We start from the raw sequence: 20671 nt of genomic DNA on the forward strand, positions 1-20671 counted from the left end.
AAAGCAAATATTTCAGCATTGTGAAAAGGGACCATAAGCCAAAGTAGAATTTAGTCCTACTCAGCTTCCCCTCAAGTTCAGCCCTTACATATGAGCATGAAGTTCTCTAGAAGGCAAATGAGATCAGCATATGTGCGCACGAAGGGCAGAACGTAGCTCACTGTAGGAACTGATGAACTTGTTTTAAAACTTTCATAACGTTTTTATACAATGAGCATTAAAAAGAGGAAACTGTAAATCAGGGGCTCTAGGTTTCCTGCTGTTCTACAGTGAGTATATTCTTAAGAAAACTCATCTTACTCCAGACACTTCACATAATTTCAGGATTTAAGAGAATCCTGTAGTAAATTAGAGAAGAGTATTAATGCATAAATAATTTGCCACTGGGGCATCTGGCAGTATGAAAAAAGAATCTGTTTTAAAGAACATTTTATATTAAAAGCCAATCACCTCTAACAATTACTACCTTTATATTTAGTCACAATTCCACACTTACCCCTTCCCCCACAACTTTTTTTTTACACTTGGTAAAAGATGAAGTACTATGCAATGTTGACAGATTTTTATATGATCACAGGAGGAGTCAGATTTTTCTGTAATAACCAAGAATAATTGATAGCTACCAGCTGTGTCCACAGGCTCACTCTTCCAGCACATAATGAATTCTTTAACTTATTGTTTTTCAATGTCTCCTTATTACTCCTGGGTTTCTTAAAATAATACAAAGGGTCTTTTTCCAAAGTAGAAATAGTTAAATTTACTGACTGCAACTATGATGGAGTGACTGTATTGTTTGTTTAACTAAGATGATACTACTCAGAAGTGCCCTCAATATGCCTACTGTGCAAAAACCACTGGAGGAGATTCTGCAGTCTTACAAGTGCATGGGTATTTCAGTGATGAAACATTGACGTACACATCGATCAGAGTTAAAGCTCATGACTAGAAAAGGGAATCTCCCCAAAACACTGACCAGCCTGATGGGAAAGGGTATGGGGAAATGATGAAAAGACAGTTCAACAAAAGACTACAAGTGGATGGCTCAATACCTAGCTGGACCTGTTCAGACACTGCAGTTTTAATGAGATCTGTATTAGGATCAAGGCCTGGATATATTTTTTTATAAACCCCTTCAGGGTATTTTCCTTTATTGTTTTATTTATTACTTTAAATTTTAAAAGTAAAGATTTTGATCATAGATATGTTTCAGTAGTATTACTTTGTAAATGTGACTGTGCCACCTCACAGATACCAGAACCAGTCTCATTCATAAAAAGCAATTTGTTGGCAGACAGCAAGAATACATTTAGACACGGTGTAGGAGATTTGCAAGACCCAATCTTACTGCTTGAGTTCTTTGCACACAAACAGTAAGCCAAATAATTTTGATGGGTTAATAGGTAAATAAAAAACTTGCAGTTTCAACACATACTTGTTTTTAAACTTGAGTTACATCCCCTGGGCACTGACTTGTTGGAGTTTTGGGTTTTTTATAACTGGCAAATGCAGTTCGGTGCTTCGCTACCAGAACCTTAGTAGGAGCTATGTTCCTAATTCTCCTCTTTAAAGCTCAATTGTAAGGTAACTAATTTCTAAAGCACTTTCAATATTTAAAATTTTATAAAATATTTGGAGACACAGCCTGTTGTCCTGCTGGTGCATGACTAAGAGCCTTGTCAAATTCAACTAGAATCCTTAGTTGCGTATTTTCCAATCTACTAAGAGAGATGTAGCTTTGTGCAGACACGTTACATTTGAGAACGTTACAAGACATTCTTGAGAACCTGCCACTGAAGTTGATGAGTGTGTACACTGATATGTTTATGAGTGACTACAATAAGATGGTCCTGTGTTATTGTCATGGTGCTGGAATATGACAATTATATTGAAATTACATTGATAATAATTAAGATATCTCCAAAGATGACTCCAAAATCAGTTTTGTTTCAGTTTATGGGGCTATCATGACAACAATTTGTATGATTTGTTGAAGGAGAACTTGAGGAAACTTGCCTGATTTGAAACTGTTTAAGCAGCAAGACACTGAATCAGGCAACATTCTCCCAGCAATGAGAATTCCACTTGATCATTTAATGCACATTAATTCCCATATTCACTCTGAGTATGAACATTGTCTATTGACTATTCACATAGTTGAAGTTAAACGTGCATCTATGAAGTACTGTCTATGTATAAATCAGGTTAGGTTTCAGGAAAGTCATCACAGAGTGAAAGAAAACATTTTAAAAATTAAGAATTTGTCATATAATTTTCAACAAACCTTCCTTCTTGACATTTACCCAAACTGACATTGGTTTTGCACTAGCTGAAGTCCAACATTGGAATTGTCCAGCAAATTGACCAGAGTTGGTGTTCACCTCTAGGATACGACCTCCAACCAGGGTTCGGTATTCCAAGGCTTTAACTTCTTCAATTGGACTACCTCTGAAGAACCAGTGAACTGTGTTTCTGTAGCTGGGCAGCACTGGGCAACCTAAAAATCAACAGCATTTTAGCAGGTTTTTCTAAATACATTGATTTTCTTTTGTGACTAAGTATGCAGCATTGTGCGATTCTACGTAAAAGACCTTACCTGTCTAAATAAAACCAGAAGTATGCATAAATTCAGTGAAGTCCAAGCTATGGTCCAAAATCCGGACTGTCCCCTGAGGGTTATCAGCTATGTCAGCTTATGTGTACCTACCCTAGTTCTTTGTGTTTGCCCATTCAGTAAGTTCTTATAAAGTCAACTTCTATATGAACAAAGGCGATGTGGGGAACAGTTATTTAAATGGAATGAAGATTTCATCCCAGACTCCACAATATGCAAATAAATTCATAATGAAAGAGTTTCTACCTGTTTGGAAAGGAGTCATAAACACATTAAATGTAGTTGCTGCATTTTGGCTCCACAGGCACAAGCAGGGAGCGAAACAAAGTTATTCACTTAGAGAGAAAAATAAAAAGTCATTTAGAGAGCACAGCTGAATCCCCTTCCCTCATTTTCAAGTGAAGCTCAAAGAGAAATTACCCAGCTTCAGTGTCATGGTCAGTCACCTAGACAATGCCTAAAGGATCATCATTTTAAACCTTTTTTGAAAAGCTGAATCAAAAAAGATAATTGTGTGTCTTACTCTGAGGCTCCCTCCTGATAACAAAAAGCTGTGATATGGTTAAGAAATCCAGAAGGTCACCAGACCTGGACTCGTAGGAATTACACTTACTTTGTCCATGAGATCCCTTCCATTTTAATGAAATTAATAAATAATAGAATTTAAATGACAAAGCAGAAAAAATAACATACCTATTCTTAGTGGATCTCCACGTACCACACTGACATTTGTACCAATTACAGATGCCATTAAGACACGCTTTCTTCTGCTGCTCCTTGATAACAGAGTGTTATTCTCTGTAAATCTTTGTTCTGTAACAAAATTCATAAGATCACTTGTTATCCAAGAATGAAATCACTATGCTAAAAAACAAAGTATCAAAATATTCAACATGTTATTTATGAAGCAGAAGGATAATTTTGGAAATCTTTAGGATCAACTTCATTTAAATGCCCATCTAACAAATATACCTCAGATATAGAAACAGAGAAATGCAGAAATGATTTATGCAAGCTCCTAAATTAATGAAATTCACTGTACTTTATTTATTCAAAAACAAGACTGTAACACTTAGTGTAAAAACAAGATCTACAGGGTGTGTGATGTGTTTCCTGTTCCTCATGGCAAGGTTATTTACTAGTTCAATACCAATCGTTCACATACAGAAATGTTAAGAAAAATAATTCTCTCAGTGGAATCAGGCCAATTCCTCCGTTCCATTAGATGGAATTATGGCAAAGTGCTACATCAAAACAAAAGAAAGTCTTTTAAAATCTCATTATGCATACAGATAGCATAATGTATGTAGAATCCTATGCCTATCACTATAGCAACTCCTCCTTTTTATCATATGCCAGATGGAATAACTGCCAAAAATGTGGGCAGTCTGTCAGTAACACACAGTTCTTGCCACTTAGTCAACACTTCTGTTTTAATAAATGTGCATAACAGCCATGAGTCTCCTTACAGAATGGTTTAAATCTTTTGTTATATTCTAACGTCCACAGGTCATTTTGCATTGGATCAACATTTTTCATCAGTGTGCAATGTCTGTACAAAATCTCCTGCTTGTCTGTGTAAACACTGCAACAAAAAAGTCTCCACAGAACCATAGTGAGGCCAGTCCCATCCAGGCAAAATGCTATTTGCTTAGTCAGGCCTTTGAAATTTGTGTTAGAAAGGCTATACAGATTTTGCTCTACTATTTGACTGCCTCAGGTCAGGCTGTAATTACTGTAGTGAAGTCCAAAAGCCTGATATGATGTTGCTTTAAACACTGAGCCAGTGCAATCTGCAAGTCCTGACACCAGAAGTCCTCCCATTTCATTGCAGTTTTGTACAGCCAAAGGAATTGCAGAATTCAGCCCTCTCCCAGCCATTCAAGATTTATTTAAACTAGTGTCATGTGACCAGGAATAGAAATGAAGTTCAGCCTCTTGTGAGCAATCTCACGTCATTAAAATAATATTCCTCCCTGGAACATCTGAAGTTTTGATGTACTCCAGGAAAACTGAAACCAAGAAGGGAGCTTCAGTCTACGCTCATCCTTACATAGAGACTCCAATTATGTTTTTGTACGTCTTCCTTGGCCAACAGATCCAAACATCTATAACCTGCCCTACATATGTGCCTAAGAAAGACAGCTTTGTAGCAGGAATGGCCTTGTATAAACTATGTTGTACTTCATACAGCAAAATAGGAAGAAAGTTAATCTCTAGAGCTGAATGATCCATTTATTGCAGCTATTTGCAAGGCCTGATTGTACTATATGGTTCTACATTAGTAATCTACTTACAATTGAGCCATTTAAATGGAGTTTTGCTTTACATTTTCTATTCTAAGTGTTAGCAGTTCTTACTTGGATTCTTTTTGTTTCCATGTCCCTGTGTTTTATTGACCTCTATCAATGAGAAAAGGAAACTCCAAACCAGCCTTTGCTTTCTTTTCACTCCATTTCCCTGCAGATTTGCTGAGTAACTCAAGCTTGCCCTTTTTCCCTAGATAAAACCACTGAGAATAACGTAATCTGACAACGGATTGTTTTCCAAAGTGCCTGCTGCTTTAAAGGCTGATATTTGTTGCCTAGGAGCAAGATGATGGAACAACCTAGATTCACTGTCGCAGGAAACACAAAATAGAGAGCACATCCCAGGGAGTCAGATGCAATCAAACGTTCCAAGTTCATACTAAAGTGTTAAATATCTCCCCTACTATTTATTGGTTAAACTTCATAATCAAAGTAGTTCACTGTTGTTGTCAGTAAGGAATTCTCATTTAGCCCTTACCAGGTAAGTGGAGAACAGATGCAGCTTCAGCCTTTCCAAGAGCATTAGTTGCTCTGCAGGTGTACGTTCCTGCGTCTTCATAGGAAACATTCCTCAGAAATAAAGAGCCATTCAAAACCAAGAAAGAATTGATTTGTAGAATGCCTTTCTTCTTAAACCATGTTACATTTGGTTGGGGAACACCTTTAAAAGGCAAATAATTAAAATATGTATTGTGAGAGATCAACTACAGGTTTTAATTGCTGTTACTGTAACACCTAAGACTCATAGTTGCTTTGTCATTTCACAGCCAGCCTAAGCCACAGTAACAACTTTGTAGTAAAACAAGTACTTTAGCCACTCACAACAAAACTTCTCATTTGTGAGCATTATTAATAATTCAGCATCCCTCTATGATTAAAGGTTAAGCACTGTGAAACAAGTTCACAGAACAGCTTTAAAAACTCCCAGTCCTACAAAATGTGCTCATGTGTCTTGCTACTGAATGATATGAGACCATTAACCCCAATCAGGATCCACTGATGTAAAGACTTGCTTAGCATCTTTTCACTCAGTCTGCATCCCAGAACATATGAAGGAAGATTCAATCCCTAATTAAAAAATTTAAAAAAAGAAAAAACAAGTGGAGGTAAAATATTTCTCTTGAAGGAAAAAAAAGACAAGTTAGAAAAATATGTGGCCAATTTCTGTCCAAAAAGCTCCTGAAAACTTCTCCGAGTTGCAGATATCACATATACAAGTTGTAACAATACAGTATGAAGGAAAAGGAGCAGAAAGAGATATTAACAGCTGAACAAAGTTGTTAAAGCAATCTCATTTATCATGTTACAGAAACATAGAGGTCTATCATCAGTCCTACTGTAACACTTAAAACTGAGAAACTCAGCACTTGAAGATAACTCATCATTCCAAATTTTAACCAATAAATGACTTTGATTTTTCCACTGGCACAGTACCACCTCTGTGCAAGGACATCTACTGTTCTATCTTCCTCAAACATTGACATTTGAAAAGTTATTTTGCAAGTTGGCAAATCAGATACCTCACTGCCTGTGCCCTGGTTGAGCTGCTGCAGTAGAAGTGCTCTTTCAAACCTTCAAAATCCTAGATAAATCACTAGGTAAGTCTCACACATGTGGTACAGTGACTTGTCACAGAGGCACACAAAAGCACAGGGCACAAAACAATTCAGAGCAGCTGAACTCTTTCACATGAACTATTTTTGTCACTAAATATATTGATCAGTGCCCACTGAAGGCTACCAAAACAGGTTCTGCTATAGAAGCTGACCTGAATGTGGGACATTTGGAAGTTTCACCCATATTGAATGCTAATGCAGTCTCCTCTCTTCACAGATCATTGTGCAGTATTACTTTACAGATGATGTCTTCATGGTGTGGGATAGCCTTTAGGAAGAACTTTAACATTTCAATCACTGGCTTAGCACTTCCAATGCACACCTCGAGTTTTTCCTTTACTGTAATAGGAACCAGACATAGTTTTTGGAACCTGCTATTTCACTAAAGGGAAAAGCTCCCTCCCACCATTTTGTCTAGAAAGACAGTGGAGAGAAATGCTCTTCTGCATAATCACAGATGTTATTCTAGACAATTTAACAGCTATTTAGTGCTTTTAAACTCATAAGATTGTGTTTTACTGAATAAAACTGCATAAAACAAAGTCCAGATCTGCAGAATGCACAAGGGTCCAAAAAAACCCGGCTGTTTTTCAAGTTTCCAGAAGAAGCTTTATGCCACTTTGAAAAATCCTTTTGGAATTAGGACGAGGTCTTGTTTTTAGGGTCTTTTTTTCCATTTTACCCCAGCTTTCTGGCTAAAGCGTATCATTCTCAGACGTATTTTTCCTTTACAGTGTACTTTCCATGGCCATCCAGGCCTATATACTTAATATACTGATGGGTTGAGGAGGTGTTGTAAGGATGCTGAGCTGTTTTAATCTAAGGCCTAGAGGTTTGCAGCCAGACTGCCCTCACTGGCACCAAAATCATGCAGACCAATCGGAGCCAAAAATGAGCCAGATGCAGCACAGTTAAGATGGGACTGAAGTCAAAAGATTTAAAGTCAAATTTTATAAAACACAAAAACATGAAAATGTTTGGAAGGGTTCAAATTTGAGCTTTTAACCTGAGCCTCTATCAAACTTCAGCCTAATATCGCCTTCATGACACAGTCATCCCTCTGCTATCAACACGGCATTCCAAAATGTCCCTCATACCTTGGATTTAACTTAAGTAAAATATGTCTTTCTTCCAAACTTGGTTTGTATCCTAGAGTTTATCCTGGAAAAATTACCATGTCTCTACTCTTCTACTCACGTCTCATTCAGAGACATGTAGAGCCCTTTAAAACCTGGACTGGAGTTCTGTTGGCAGAAGAAATCTGTGGAATAATTTTGCCTCTCATTTTAAGTTCAAAATTTGGTATCTTAAACTCAGTTTAAGTTATGGCAAATGATTCCGTTTTCTTTCTCCAGAGAGCTGCATATATTTCTCTCTAGGGGAACTAGCAAGTAATACCACACACACACACAAGTAAATCAGACCATTTCCCAAGTGAATAATGTGACTACACAATATAAATTCTAGGACTAAGTGTGGCAGTTCAGCAGACACTTCAACTGAAACGCACAATGAATCCATCCAAGCAATCTTAGCCATGCTGCCACTTATCTATAAGGGACAGAGAATCCATGAGAAACAATCAGTTAAATATATCATGGGAAAACCAATACTTATGCATTATAAGTAGCTATTTCACACTTTCTAAAACAGAGTCAATGTTATGTAGATACCTTGAGGGTGCATCCCTAAGTATGAGCTGTTTGAGCTAAAAAGAGTAATGGGGATAACCACAACACCCCTGCATTGTATTTTACCTCAAACTACTGAGAGGACTTTCATTTCTGAGTTAATAATTTGCATGTGAACTGTATGCTGAGTCTCTCTGAGCTGGCTTCTTCACAGGCACTTTAATAATCCTTCAAGTTTTTCATGTAATGGTTCCTTTTCTTTCTCCAGAATCTGTATCATACAGAAACCACTTCACCATCTGAGAGTGAGCCTGGGAGATACTGGACCATATGCTTATGAACAACTGGTATTTGCAACCAAGCTCCTTCTTTGTCCTTTTTTCATGAGCTTTTGGTTAAGTTGCCATTAAGAGTAGTAAAGCAAATCCTCAGTTAAGGAAAAAAAAACCAAACATATATCTTTCAGAGAAAAGTTTGGGGACCTATTACAAGCTGCAGGATAGCATGAAGGGAGGAGAGGAGGCAGTAGAGGAGAGAGGGCAGGACTCTGCACACTCTGCCATCAGAACGTAGCTGTATGCTAGTAATCAGAAGCCTCTAATCCTGCCTTTCAGGGGAACCTGAAGCTGGCCAACACAGATGTCATAAAGCTTTCAGGGTTGTGCATCCATAGAGATGCAGAGGAGAACCCACTCAGAAAAAAAAAGGCTTCTTGTGTGGTGCCATCCTGTCTGCTCTGATAGACGCCCTATGAGTGGATTAAAGAAATAAAGCAAAAAAAAATATCTCCATTACAGTCCAATTCCTTTGCATTCTTCAGCAAAGTATTATGTAGATTTCAAGGTCTTCTGGACAGCTTCAGTTTATCTGTACATTCGTACTGTCAGTGAAAAATTGCTTTCTGCCATAACTCTCATGAGAGACACTGAGTTCTTGTGCATACTGGCATTTCTGGAACTCTTATCAGGCAAAACTCTTACTCTTGGAAGATACCAAAACCCTCTATTTTCAGGTGTGTATTTATCTTTTTAAGAGTATCTGTGCTTAATAGTGCTTTGCATAAAACTTCTTTTCCTTTAGTAAAACTGTTTTTCCTTTAGAAATTAGATTCCACATTTACTACTCCTCAGGTAAGTTTATTCTTCCCTACTAGTACACAGCACAGCACATATTGTTAAGTCTCATCTATCAGCTCTTGTGAGAGAGCGGGCAAAGTGTACAAAATTCCCACATTCCTCTTCTGACAAAACTCTTGACAGTAGCACTGTGACAAGCACTGATTTTACTACACAGAAACTGCAGGAGAGAGTTCATGCATACCATCAAAATGCAAGTTCTTTTTTTTCTAGGCAAATAGTTAAGGCCTAAAAGATGTGCTTTACCCTTTAGTATTCGTGTAAATAAAACTTTAAAAGCTTAAGTACTCTCTTTTATCTAAGCAAAAACTAAACTAAGCAAAAGTAAGTCAAACATAAGGTGTTGGCTTTTTTTGTTCTGTAGGTTTGGGGTTTTCAGTTCCCTTAAGGGAGGTGAAATTGTACTTAAGCTTTGGGATATATTTGTAGAATTTCATGGAGGAGTGCACAAGGTTGAATTTTACTGCAGATGCTTAACTCTCCTTTAAATAAAGGTTAATTTACATAGGTACTTCACATGGACAAAAATAACATTCACACTGTCTCCAAGAACCTTTTCCGTTAGAGAGCTGTAGTGAGAAGACCATTAACAGAGATGTTTGAAAGCTGATTACATTGCATGTCAAAAATATTTTCACCTCACTGCTCTAGGGTTTTTGTCCTCTGTTCTGACTCAAAGAAGTTTCTGCTGTTGTCAATTGTCCTTTCCTGGACAGTTTCTAAATGTGTCTTTCCTTTCACCTCACTGTCCAAATGTAATAAATCTACATAAGCTTCTTCTACAGAATAGCTGCCTTTCTGTATCGACCAGAAGACACCAAAACATCCTGGGAATCATTTTCTAGACCCTGTCTTCAGGAAAACAAACTAAATCTTCCAGTTTGTAATGCTGGAAGGAAGTCATTCCCTCTATACATCCAAGAAAATATTACTTTCAAGAAGAAGAATTCCTGGTTTGATCCCCAGCCAGTACAAAAAGAGGAAGAGGTAAGAGATGGCCTGTAGCCACCTTTGTTTCCTGCGTACCCCACCTCCACACAGATGCAGCTGAGGATGAGCCCAAAGGTATCGGCATATCCAAACTGCCAAAGCTTCAGAATCCCTGAGTGCACTTCAGATCCCAGTGATTCAAATGGGAGATCCATCACTGACATCAGCTAGCAGCACAATCAATCAACCATAACCTATGGCTCCAAGTCAGGAAAGCACTTACAGATAGGATTAAATCTATACCTATTAGTGAATGCAATTAAATACATGCTTAAAATTAAGGATGGCTGTAATTATCCTTCTTGAATAGAGACATATTTCTGAACTTGAGCCTTCTTAGGCTTAGAAAAACCTTAAAAGCCAGAATCTTACTCTTACAGTGGATCTAAACCTTCTGAATTAAAGAATTTCTACTCTAGATCTAAGTGGCTATAAAACTTTAAAATTAGTTTAATCTATTTTTCTGACCTCAAACACAGGTTATTTTCCACTAGCATTGGAGCAGCTCTAAAATACTCAGTGTTCCATGAAAAAAAAAAGTCATTTTCCACTGTGAGTGGCCCTTGGACAGCAAATGTTATGGAAAAAACTCCAGCTCCGGATGGGGCTGAGAAACACGTGTTTAAAAAAAAAAGGAAACAAAGCAAAAAAAAAGAGGAATCCACACTGTAGGGTGCCCTTAAAATATTCAGTGTTCAAAACCAAATTTCCTCCAACCTTGAAAGCCCTATGAAATATTACACACCATAAAAATCTTGGCCTGCTAACTAGTCGCTCTGAAACATTGGATATGTCTTCAGAAATTTTCCCCCAGCTCTGTAGAATCTCATAAAGCATTCTGCATTTCCCATTCAGGAGCAAGGCAGAACCGTGCTGGCACAAACCACGTTGTGCTGCGCTTCGCTACAAGTTTACCTGACTTCAGAGGCTGAACTCACACGTCATCTTTCAGAGGAAATGAGTCTGAGTCAGTGACGTACCCAATCAATGTCATCTAATTAGTGTTTCTTCTACACTCACTCACATCTACAGTGGATTAGGCATAACTTACAATGCCATTTCTTTGATACATCTTCATATTTTCTCCAGCAGAAGTCACAATTTGCCTTGATATTCATCTAAATTATGCTTGAGCAATCAGATTCTAGTGAGCCCTACAAAGCCTCAACCATCCTGCTACTGAGATTACTTGTATGAATCTTGCCATCTTCACTGGGAATAATTTTGGACAGGGAGCCAGTGTGAGACATTTTGGCACTTGGTATGATCTTTTAACCTACCCTCTGATACCGCTCTGTTCTCTCACAATCCTTCAGAGCTATTACCTCCTACCAGCCATACAACACCCCCTCTTCGTAGGAGGTAGCAACATCTGGGAGGATTTAGATATACTTACTGACATCTGGTGACCTCCCTAGAGGAGTTCCTGAAGCAAGACCCCTTCCCATCCCACTCTTGCTTCAGCTCTGTCAGGTTCTGTTTAGCTTTCTGGCTGTCAGCTCAAAGAGAACTTGATCTTTTTTGCAGCTGCAGAAGTTTAAAGCTAATATTTTTCAAAACCAAGGCATTTAAAATAAGGCAACTATATTTAGGCAACTAAATAAGAGAATCTGAGCTAAATATGAACTCAGAAATGACTGCTAGACTGAATTCTGCAGTTGACCTCCAACAAAGTCTTGTGCATTAGGGCACTTCCACACTTCAACACTGTTATTAGAGACTGTTTTGCCTAACTGGTTAGTAATTATACTTTCACTTTACTGAATAGCTATGCTATATTACCAAGGACCCAGACATTTACAGTCATAAAGTAGATACATACTGAGAGACTTGGAATATATAATTTCAGCAGAAATTGTAGAGTTGCACAGGAATTGCCATTCAGATCTGAAGCCCACTGAGCCCACTTTGTGTCCAATGATGTGCACCTAGAGATGTGTCAAAAAGACTACTAAAATCACGGCATTCATTGAATGACCCTTCCTCAATACACCTTCCTAGCTTCCAGAACCAGAAGCAGCACTAGACCATTATGCACACTTCCACTAATATTGCTCTCCTTTCTACTGCTTCCAGGACTACTATATCCTTTTTGAGATGAGATTAGCAAGTAGCAATCAGTATTCAGCACACCTTTATACAATTGTCAAGTTATATTTTCTACTATTTTGTCCATTCCTCTGCCACTGGTTTTGACTTGCCTTTATGGGCACTGCCCAGGGAGTGTGCTGCTGATCCCAGAGAACCAACCAGCATGATTCCACTAATCTTTCTCCGAGTGACCGTTATTCAGGTACAGCCACACACACATGTCTACATTTAAGGTTATTTGTTCTATATGTACATTTATTCTGCAAATATCAATTCTGAACATACTTTGCCCTCATTTAGCTATTAAACTTTACTTAGTATTTATTAAACATTACTTGTGTGATCCTGCTGATCCTCATCTTTCCTGAGAATTTTAGACCTGATTAACATTTATAAACCTTGGTTCTCCAGGGGTTTAATTAACTAACTGTTCATATTCTTTCTCATAACTTTTATAATAATGTCAAACATCACAAATCCCAGAACAAAGTCTGGGGGCATCCTACTGGTAACCTCTCTCCACTGTAAAATGTGACCACTTGTTCCAAGGATCAATTAATCAGGTACTAACCAATGAGCAAACCTCTTCTTTCACACTATGAAAATATGTTAAATTTGCCTAGGAAACCTTTTGACAGCTTCTTGCAAATCAAAGCAGGAGGTATCAAGGGGATACCCACGTGCTTGCTGAGCATTCCAAGAACTCTAATAGATTTTTGAAACTTTTACCTTCCTCCAACACAATCCATCTTAACCCTTGCTGAATTAGGAATTTGAAGGAAACCCCTGATCCAATAATGGAAAGCTGAAAGGGAGAAACACACACACAGGGACAAGTACTGCTATAAACCGTTCCAGTTTATGGGTTTTTTTGCTCCACGAACTCTGTAGGCTATATCTATGTTAGCAAGTAGTGGAGGACATCAGGAATGTGCTTTTAAAGAGACATAGCTGATAACAAGCTCCCAAACCACACTCAGGGTGTGTTTGGGATGAGGGTTGCTTTGGACTACTTGATGAATCTTTCCTAGACCCTTGGATTTACTGCTCATTAATATTTGGAAAGAGCATAGTTCATAGACACACTTTTCAGTTTAGTTATATTAAAAGAGATTTAGTTTCAGGTTTCCAGACTGTTGCAAGACAGAAAGCAAAGCATCTTATGCCTCCTTATGTCCAATCCAAACAAAAACTCTAATGCAGATGTACTTACAGCAAAAAGAAGCACAGGAGTGAAAGATTATACTTTTATTATACTAATTATAAGTAGCATCATTCCTCCCTCCTGCAATAAATCTGTACTTATCCCTTCAAACCTTTTAAATCCATTATTAATATATTTTAGAAGAATATAGAAAAAAAAAATGTCTAAAAGAAATGAAGAGCCAAATTCCTACATATTGAAGTATTTTTCTTCACTGAGTTGGCTTCTGAAGGGTTAAGCTTAAGAAGACAAAGAATAACATCAAAATTACATTTGGAATACTGTGAGTAAATGAAAGAACAGACGGAAAACCGAATTCTTGATTTATCTGGAGCTGTTTCAAGTTCCAATACTGACAGTAAGTAGCTGGCCCGTCTTTGTGAAACGTATGTGCAAAGGGATGACCCTGATTCCACAGGGTTTGTGTATTTATCACATTTTTTAATCAATATTTTATTCTTAGGGAGCCATAATTTATTTATAGATGTGCAGAATGTAAATGAAGACGAAGTTCTGCTTCTAAAAACCTGTTTGCCAAGACATTTCAAAGATGCAATGCAATTCATACACGCAAACCCCCTCAACCCAGTCTATTTTCCTTCTCTCTCACCAGCAGGTGGCAGAGACTGCACATTTTATACAGGTTTCCTTCCTTCCCCTCCGCCCTTATTTTACTTCAAGTCAGGCTTTCAAGGTTTCACAATAAATGGAGTCTGACAGTTTTAGTTTATTTTGGTAATAATCACAAGACGATCTTTTCTGCAAATACAATAAATGTTATCCAAGAGTAATTTGGAGCAATCAGTATTGATATTTATACCATGTGTGTTGATTGAAAAGCTCTTGGCTGTAAGAATGGAATATAAATCTATCCAGACTGTTAGGAATATCTCCTAGCATATGCTTTTGTGGGGTTTTATTATAATTAGTGGAAAAAAATAGTTTTGTTATAAATTAAAAAGATAAAATTAAATGGTACTAATAGCTTCAGCAGTTTAGCTAACTTTTCTTAATATGTTCTTTGATGTTCTATTTATTAGGACACAATGCTCTTTCAAGTTTCAAAGGGTTTTTTGGTCAATCTGAATGTGATTTTTGGAGTGTTCAGGCAAGACTTTCAAAACAACAAAAAGAACTAAATCAGTAACAATGAAAAAAGAAAAAAATTGTATTCAGCTGGCCAACGCTGCATGTAACATTAAACTTCATGAGCCTTGTATTAAAACCATCAAAGAGCTGTTCTGTGTAACATGGTCTAATGAACCCCGAGCCTCTTATGTGGAATATACTTAGTTTTCTTCAGGCCTGGAATAATTAAAGAGCCATTAGCCAGACAGTAGAGAAAGTTAGGAAGTACACCTCTCCTTACATCACCTCCTCTCCACCTTTCCCAACCATCATTCTTAGATGGTTGGGTAGGCTGCTCCTACTTCCAGCTGAAGGTCTGCTCTATGGCACGGTATTTTCTCCTAAATGAACCATCATTTTGCACATATGCACAATTTTTTTATGTGTTTTAGAAAGAAAATTCCTGACTAGAGCTTACACTGCTAGACACTAAATGTAGAACTCAATGTCAAGATCTATTCACAGAGAAACTATGGTTTGAACAACTTCAAAAAAGTATTATAGGTTATTCAGCCTATAGAACCAAACTCATTGCACCCAAGAAATTTAAAAGCAATTTAAATATTCTGCTGGTGGCATGGCACATACACATAGACATCTTAGTCATTAGACAATTCTTCTTACGAAGTACTTTGTGGGCTAGCAGGAGTCAACAGATCAGATGCATCTGCCTGACATCACTGAGAAATAAGTAATGTCTATGTAGACAAATCCTGAATAAGTATGTAGCAGAACATGCAGAACACACAAAGCCTTGTCTAGTAATATTTCACACTGGACAGACAGAAGAAAACACAACCTTCCAGGAGGAGAAAAGGCAGTGAGGTAAAGGCGCTCTGGAGCTAGCCAAGTCTCCCTGACACTAAACGAATGGCTCTCATAATTACTTCTATAGTTCATTCTAAGAGATGCTCAGCTGATAGGCAGTCACATTTGATTACTGTCCAATGGTATTTTTCATAGAATCATAGAATGGTAGGGGTTGGAAGGAACCTTTAGAGATCATCTAGTCCAATCCCTCTGCAGGGTCACCTAGATCAGGTCACATAGGAACGTGTCCAGGCAGGTCTTGAAGACCTCCAAGGAAGGAGACTCCACAACCCCTCTGGGCAGCCTGTGCCAGGGCTCCCTCACCTCAACAGTGAAATAGCTTTTTCTTATGTTTAAGTGGAACTCTTTGTGTTCCAGCTTCATCCCATCACCCCTTGTCCTGTTGCTAGCTACTATAGAAAAAAGGGATGTCCCAACCTCCTGACACCCACCCTTTAGATATTTATAAATGTTAATAAGATCTCCCCTCAATCTCCTCTTCTCCAGACTAAACAGCCCCAGTTCCCACAGCCTTTCCTCTTATGAAAGATATTGCAGTCCCCTGATCATCTTGGTGGCCCTGTGCTGGACTCTCTCCAGCACTTCCCTGTCCCTCTTGAGCTGAGGAGCCCAGAACTGGACACAATACTCCTGATGAGGCCTCACCAGGGCAGAGTAGAGGGGGAGAAGAATCTCCCTTGACCTGCTGGCCACATTCTTCTTGATGCATCCCGGGATGCCATTGGCCTTCTTGGCCACGAGGGCACATTGCTGGCTCATGTTTAGTTTATTATCAATCAGGACTCCCAGGTCTCTCTGCAGATTTTTACCCTAGGTACTAATTGTAAAGATTTGCAGTGGGCTATTATTCTAAGAAGGCAAGAGATTATTACCATAAATCAACATGTCTGAGAAGAAAAAGACTCTTGCAGACTCACAGTGCTTGTTTGTAGGAGAACTTTTAGAGTGCATACAAATATTAGTATTTTCTTTTTTACTCAAAACTCTTGGTTGTCTGATAATGTTTTATCAGCATTCACAACAAAGTTCTCATCCTACTACACTGCAAACGAACATAGTTTTGAGTCCCACCTATTAGACAAACATATTAAAACATATTAGCAAAAAAAAGGTGCTGTTAAGTTCAATCTTCTAAAGTCAGTGGTTTATTACTTTTCATTAAGGAAAGGAGATCAGAAAATCTCTGCTTACATCATTGTGTAATTTCTCTGCTTCTAAGCTTAGTGACATTTTAAGGCATGCAAGCTCTCTTTTATTCACAAACAGTAATACTTACTTCCTTGGCAATGACAAGAAATAAAGCAATTAGATAAATGATTTTTTAAGTCAACACTGGTGTCTTAGCATAACTAACGTTTGGCTCATGAATATACACAACGTAAAGCATTTGGAAATCTGCAGTCCCATGTGAAAACATTAATTTATATTCAAATTGCTAACTGCTCACCCATCCTAAATATTAATATTAACAGTGTGACATTAAATCTCTGCTGAATTTGAGTTGTAGGTCAGTTACACACAGAGTTGCCAAACTATAGTTGGAAAATATTACTTCATCAAAGAATTAGCCTTGGTACAACAGTAAATAGCAGAGCCACATGTCCCAATATATGTCAGCCTGGCGCCGCTCGTGTATGCAGAACTATTTGCATATATATATATTTCTGTCACTACTCTGGTTCATGATCAACACTCTTTCTGATATGCACTCTCCCAGCAATACAAATGTCAACAGCACAGTGCTTTCTCCAAAGTCTCTTTTTGCATGCCGTTGCAATGTTCATTGTTGGCACTTTTGTGCATCTTCAACAAGGTACAAAAGGCTGACCTCAACCTGTTAAATACTGGTGCTGTCAGTTAAATCCTACAATTTACACTTCACAGATTGTAATGATGAAATTAAAACCAAATTATATACTTTTCCAGCAAAGGACTAGAAAGAGGGAACTGCTTAATGCATGTAGCTTCTGATTAACAGGAATGCTGCTCCACAGATGTTCGGCTAGAAAATATCTCCATGCTCTCATGGATCAGCGCTTTTCTTTGTTTCCTTACTGCAGCTGCAGACTGATGTCTCTAAAAGGTAAGTTTACTTCACTGTCAGATTTAAAGTTCTATTAAGCTGTGGCTGGAGATTTCATTTTCAGTTTTAACAATAGTCTAGACATATGTGCATCTCAAATAGGGATAAGGAAAGTTCTCTGATGAGCAAGTCAGCTGGCCATGCCTGCTGTTGCAGCAAGATAGCCATTCACTCTGGTGGGCTTTAAGCTCTGTAGTGGAGCCTCAGATCACTTCATGGAGAGAAAAGTACTTTTAAAGGGAAATCTGTCTGAACATGCGCATTCTTGTGCAAATTAAAGTGACAGAAAAGAAATAGGATTGGTGTGGGAGACATGCCTGATAAAAAATGAATAATGATCAATGATTTTCAGCCCTCACTGCTAATTTCTTTCAAGATGTAAAGTAAACTCTTGATCTCAACATTACAAGGAACTTCAGAGAAGTTCTTGCTTACCTTTCACTGGACATTCAACTGTAATATTTGCTCCAACTCTTGCCACAATGGTACCTCCAACAACTGCTGAAACACTGCTGGCTTCCAGATTTGTAACATTTAACACAGTGGACAAGATGACAGGAATCTCTTTGAAATTAAAGAGATAATCAGTTTTAAAAGCTTTATTTGACTTTTAAATACAGATCCTGTATTTAAATTCACCATGTTTGAAACAAAATTTAGTTTGCAAAGCAGCATCCAGAAAATACCGGTGGGATACATACAAGCAAACTCAGTTGATATCTGCTGTGATTATAGAGCAATAATTCCATCTTACTGCTACCTATGAAATCAGGCAGAGTTTCATGGATTGTCAACAAAAGAAACATTGGAGTGGGGATGGGTGCTTGTATATATATTACAAAAAATTAAAGTACCTGCCCAATTCTGTGGATGTTACTACAGTCTTACCTGCCTGCAATAGCAAAGATGTTTCCATATCAAAACCATAATCATTAACTGCCAGGCATCCATAGGTACCAAGTTCATTTTGAGTAGGATTCCGAATCTCCACTTTTCCAATGGTGTCCAGGATTACCCTGCAGAATATTCAAGGAAAGACAATGGTTACTACCCTGGGATAACCACAGCTGCATCTTCTTGCAAGAGTTACAGATACAGCAGCAAAATTCCTTTTGCTGAGTTGACCATTCTAGACCTGTGCATGTACTAACAGCTCTGTCTCCTCTTTGGCAACAAAAGGGGAGTGGTAAGCCATACATGCAGGGGAGATTCTTCAGACAATCATTTCACAAAGTTGTGTCCTGGTTGCAGCTCTATGGAGGACAATGAGTTTGCTACTACAAACCAGAATCCCTCAGGAACAACAGCATGAATAAATCAGGCTACCACAATTAAAAGTATTAGGCTTGGCAAGAAATCCATGCCTCCAGAGCAAGCTTGGCTTTCAGCAGGGTTGGGGAATTTGCAAATGTATTTTCTAATCTGATTTCCAAATTACTGCAGTGGTTTTTTGAGGGGTTTTGTTTGTTTGGTTTGTTAAAAAAATATTTTCACCGTTAAAGCTAAAGTCTTCCACCAAAACCCCACAGGTGTCTTGAATGCCTTCCCCACTCATATGAGAGGCAAAATGTGAGAGAGAGAGCATTATAGGCTGGGAAAGAGGCTGAAAACAGCAGCCTGGACTTTCCCCTCTTGTTACCTTTCCCAGCACTAAGTTACATGAGTTAAGCCATAGACTCCTTTCCAAAAAACCTGTAGCTCTGGATTGTCCTACACTGAGTACACTTTAAAAAGTAAGACATATTCTAAAATATATGAAAACAAATTGATTCTCAATGAGGCCTCTCATGCAAGGCTCAAGGATGTCCTTCTTTTACAAACTCAACAGATAAACAGTCCATTCACCCTCTCACATTCTTTTTCATATATAATACTATTAGTCACTGGCTTTTGAGTACACACACGTACGTATGGATTTCTGTATAAGGAGCCTACTCTGAAAAACAGGAAAGAAACCTACCTTGGCAATGTATCCCTTAAGTGCAAGAATATCTGTCAGGGCTATTAGGGAAGCAACTTATGAAAGCAGACATTAGGAATCAAATAGATACTCATGAATAAACAAAACACCATCACGTCCAAAACAATGGAAGTGTCACTTGCAACAAATTAATGGGAAATTATGAGCATTGCACAAAATAAACATAACTGGTGGGAGCTACATGGTTCCAAAAACATTTGCCCTTTTACAAATGGCTGTTTTGGTGTCTTAGCTTTAATTGATAGCTCTGCAGAAGTGTATTTTTCTTGGCACTGCAGTTAATCAGTTAAGTATGTTGAGAAATATCCAAAAGCACCTTTATCATTTCAGCATCGGGTTTTTTTTCATTACTCAGGAGCTAGCTATGATTCCAAGAGGCTCACACACGAAGCTAATGTTAATATTGTCAGGTAAGATTCTAATTTATCAGTAGTGAAGTAAATGTATTTTCTCAGTTGTGAGCAAATATCTGAATATAAGACACACTCGCTGTACTTGTTCTTCAGGTAGAGTTCTGAAACGTGATGGTAATATGGGTTCTTTATTATTTTGTATTTGTAAATTCTAAAGTATTGGGAAAAAATCCATATAAGCTTATTCTTTTTAAATTCAGGTTATACAGCTACAGTTATACTTAAAGATTTACTATTTTGAAGGATGGTGAGGATATCGGTGACATTTTTCCTCCTTAAAATGACTGAGAACTCAGACTCCTTTCCATCTGTATATGGCAGAAGTTTTTAACGTATTCCCACTGTATTTGGTGTATGAACAAACCCAATAGGCTTCTAAATTTGAGTATAAATGGACTTGTTTCCTGATGCAGCTGAAATTATTAAGGCAGATCTCAAAATACACAGGTAGGACATCCAAAACACATCACCTAGTAACAAAAGTCAAACTTCCCAAGCAATACTGTGGAAACGGGCACACATTTGGATGTTAGAAAAGCCAAACAACGTGATGGATGCTTGAAAGAAAAAAACAAGATGCTTAAAAAAGGAGAGAAGTCACAGTGTTCATGCTTATCTCATTTTTAAACCAGTATGTTTTAATATTG

General features: G+C 37.9%; 1 protein-coding gene across 5 annotated transcripts in view; it reads right to left on the reverse strand.

Annotated features, from left to right (window-relative positions):
- The window catches only part of ADAMTSL3 (ADAMTS like 3), a 189670-nt gene that overhangs the window by 7614 nt on the left and 161385 nt on the right, over positions 1 to 20671 (reverse strand). For 3 of the 5 annotated variants that reach the window (XM_062000541.1, XM_062000545.1, XM_062000540.1), the window contains exons 22-26: positions 18519 to 18646; positions 18066 to 18194; positions 5399 to 5581; positions 3305 to 3424; positions 2282 to 2494 (exon numbers count right to left, since the gene is read on the reverse strand). In XM_062000541.1, the coding sequence (XP_061856525.1) occupies positions 2282 to 2494; positions 3305 to 3424; positions 5399 to 5581; positions 18066 to 18194; positions 18519 to 18646 (773 nt within the window). The remainder of the gene's footprint in view (positions 1 to 2281; positions 2495 to 3304; positions 3425 to 5398; positions 5582 to 18065; positions 18195 to 18518; positions 18647 to 20671) is intronic. The other 2 variants (XM_062000544.1, XM_062000542.1) reach the window with 2 other exon arrangements.

The sequence above is a fragment of the Colius striatus genome, chromosome 7 (assembly GCF_028858725.1).
Source record: "Colius striatus isolate bColStr4 chromosome 7, bColStr4.1.hap1, whole genome shotgun sequence".
Classification (NCBI taxonomy): domain Eukaryota; kingdom Metazoa; phylum Chordata; class Aves; order Coliiformes; family Coliidae; genus Colius; species Colius striatus.